The 3,794-nt window shown below is 36.6% G+C and overlaps 1 protein-coding gene across 1 annotated transcript; it reads right to left on the reverse strand.

Moving 5' to 3' along the window:
• Positions 1-853: 853 nt before the first annotated feature.
• Positions 854-1,798, reverse strand: LOC120249061 (olfactory receptor 2W1-like). The gene is given in 1 exon segment (XM_039257547.1): positions 854-1,798. A coding segment is annotated over 1 exon segment (945 nt).
• Between the last annotated feature and the right edge of the window lie 1,996 nt (positions 1,799-3,794).

Here is a 3,794-nt window from a genome sequence, read left to right on the forward strand (position 1 = left end):
TGATAGTTTCCTGCCTCACGTTCAGGTCCTTTATCCATTTTGAGTTGATTTTTGTGCATGGTGTGAGAAAATGATCTAGTTTCATTCTTCTGCATGGTGCTGTCCAGTTCTCCCAACACCATCTGTTAAAAAGGCTGTCTTTTTTCCATTGGATATTCTTTCCTGCTTTGTCAAAGATCAGTTGGCTGTATACTTTTGGGTCCACTTCTGAGTTCTCAATTCTGTTCCATGGGTCTATGTGTCTGTTTTTGTGCCAATACCATACTGTCTTGATGACGACAGCTTTGTAGTATAGGCTAAAGTCTGGGATGGTGATACCTCCCGTTTTGGTTTTATTTTTCAGTATTACTTTGGCTATTCGGGGTCTTCTGTGGTTCCATACAAATTTTTGGATAGTTTGTTCTAGTTTTGAGACGTATGTTGGTGCAATTTTGATTGGAATTGCATTGAATGTGTAGAGTGCTTTAGGTAGTAATGACATCTTAACTATATTTATTCTTCCTATCCATGAGCATGGAATGTTTTTCCATTTCTTTGTGTCTTCTTCAATTTCCTTCATAAGTTTTCTATAGTTTTCATCATACAGATCTCTTGTATCCTTGGTTAGGTTTATTCCGAGGTATTTTATGGTTTTTTGTGCAATTGTGAATGGGATCAGTTTCTAGTCTTGAAGCTTTTTAAGTGTATAAATCGAATTTTCTTTATATGTCTGCACCTCTTTCTTCCTACTTATTTAAAAGGTCTGTACCTTGGTACATAGTAAATACCGAAAAAATGCCCTTTGCATAAATGCATAAATTCATCTTTTGTTCGTAAATGTCAATATTATTTCTTTATCTCTCTTTCATCTAACTCATGGCTTTGCTTACCATTTTTCTACACACAGTATTCTCTTTACTGCACTTTTTACATCTTTGTTTCTTAAAGTATAAATCAGAGGGTTAAGAGTGGGTGTGACAATTGTGTAAAAGAAAGTAAAGAATTTCCCCTCAACTTGGGATGTGCTATTCTGTGGCTTCATGTACATATAAATGATTGTTCCATAAAAGAGAGTTACTACCGTGAGGTGGGAACCACATGTATTAAGAACCTTACGCCATCTTGCTGTTGACTTAATCCTCACGACAGCTTGAGTGATAACTGTGTATGAGATGAGAATTAGTGATAGAGGTACTAGAAGTAATATCACTCCAAGAGCATAGACAGTGACCTCCATTACTTTTGAGTAGACACAAGCCATCTTGAGAAATGCTGGCATCTCACAGAAAAAATTATCCACCTCCCGGTGCCCACATCTTGGCAACCTCAAAGTCAGGGAGCAAAGAATGAAAGCACTGCCAAGACCACCTAACCAGGCGGTGAGCACCATCTTCTGGCACAGCTGAGGGTGCATTATTACTGTGTAGTGAAGAGGTTGACAGACAGCGGCGTAGCGGTCATAGGCCATCACAGCCAAGAGAAGACATTCTGTGGCTCCCAAGTCGAGGGCAAAGAAGAATTGGAGCACACACCCTGCATAGGTAATAGACTTGGTTGGACCCCATAGATTTACCAGCATCTGTGGGATAATGCTAGTGGTATAACAGAGGTCCAGGAAAGATAAATTGGATAGGAAGAAATACATGGGAGTATGGAGCTGGCTGTCTAGGTTAGATACAAGAATGATGGTTGTGTTCCCTACCAGAGTCACAATATAGAAGACGAAGACAATCCCAGAGATGATGTGTTCTAATTGGGGCCAATCAGAAAACCCCAGCAAGATGAAATCTGTCATTGAACTTCCATTGTTTGTGTCCATGGCTCCTTATGAAAGTCTAGAAGACAATATCATGGTAATAAAAAATAGCATCAGCCTTAAGTAGTAATTAAACTCTCTCAAATTTGCCATGAGTATCCAAATTCACTTGTTTGTGTCTTCTCTCCCATTCAGAACACCTTCTTTAACACTCTCCATGTCAGTACTCAAAGTCTCTCTGTGTGTACTCATAACCAGAGTGGTTCTGCAAATAATGTGGTAGAGGAGCCTGGGTGGCTCATTTGGTTAAGTGTCTGACTTTAGCTCAGGCCATGATCTCACAGCTCCTGAGTTCCAGCCCTGCATGAAGATCTGTACTGACAGCTCAGAGCTTGGAGCCTGCTTCAGGTTCCATATCTCCCTCTCTCTCTGCCCCTCCCCCACTCGTGTATGTGCTCTCTCTCTCTCTCAGAAATAAATGAACATTAAAATGTTTTAAAAATAAATAAAAATAATATGGTAAACCCAATCACACTGAATTGCAAATCATTGAAAAAGCTTAATATGCAATGACACATATGTTGACACTTTATGGATAAGCATCCATAAATGTAATAATATAATTTAGGAGTGGAATATAGTTTGAGTTGTTTCTTCTTGAAATTATGACATAAGCATTACTTGATCATGAACAGTATTTCCCTTATCAAAGGAGTGGAGTTCGAGGTAAAACATTAAATGAGCAATTTTGTTGGGATAAACTCCATCATCTGGTAGTAAAATCACTTTCCATAATCACTTGTATATGTATGCATCCAGGCATTATCTTAACCCTCACCACCAATCTCCTCCTCATATTTTAATTCCTATTCTTCCTATTCCTTCCTACTGCTGCTCCTGTATCAATTTTGGACTTTTTCACTATTTTGTCCTTTTTTTTTGGTGAATGTGTTTTTGTTGCCAGGAAAAAAAATCCTCCTTATTAACCATTATTCACATATACAGTGACCCTGTGTTTCTTGTAAATATTTCTTTACTAATATTATTCTTTTTAAATAGACTTACTGATTTGTTGTGGAATTAAAAATGGAACTAAATTCCAGAGGCATTTGGTTACCATATACATACATCAACAACCTGTGTTAGCTCCCACTCACTGGGCTATTCAGTGGGATTAGCAAGATAGGTAACTTGAACAAAAAGCAGTTCATTAAACAGTCAGTGAGTTGTTCTTCCCCATGGAATTTACCAATAATATGATTTGATCCTCTGGTTGCTTCAGAACTCTACTGGTAAAAGTTCACTTCAATTCTGAAAGAATACAGAAAAAACATAAAGAATACATACATTTAACTCTTTGGATACTTATCATGTCATTACGTAGATGAAATGTTTAATGACTGAATTAGTCCACTAATTTATTTTAATTTTTAATTTTTGGTTTATAATTTTTTCTGCAGATAATTTCGGACTGTGAACTTCAGAACTAAGGTTGTTATATTCACAGTGTGTTTGGAACCAAGGAATAATGACTTTATTGGTTGCTATTACAGTAACATAAGGATGTTACATACAGTATATCATTGTTATAAGGATTTTAGTTACAACCTGGAAATGTTATAATCATGATAAAGGAGCCATTGTTACCAAGTGGTAAGATATAGGAATATAGTTTCCCCACTAGGAAATTGAAATTAGTTTAATTAGTAAGTATGATGTTTGTATGTGGTAGGATGTCACCTAAGTTGAGCATAATGGTTAAATGCCCAGAATGTGGACTCAGAGCATAGTGTCAGATCTCAGCCTTAGTACTTGGAAGTAATGAGTCCTTGGATGGTTATGTATGTAACCTGTTTGTACACCAGCTTCTTTATATATTCATTGAAGGTAATGATATTCAACAAAGGGAGATTGTGATGGCTAGTATTTGTGAAAAAACTAGCAACTGTGCTTGGTTCATATTTAATTCTAAAATTTAAACATTGTAATCTCCTACTCACAAATTATTATTGTTTTATTTTATCTTAACTCTCTTCATTTTTCCCCGCTGGTAATTTTA

Source organism: Hyaena hyaena, unplaced genomic scaffold, assembly GCF_003009895.1.
Source record: "Hyaena hyaena isolate Hyena2069 unplaced genomic scaffold, ASM300989v1 scaffold_637, whole genome shotgun sequence".
NCBI lineage: Eukaryota > Metazoa > Chordata > Mammalia > Carnivora > Hyaenidae > Hyaena > Hyaena hyaena.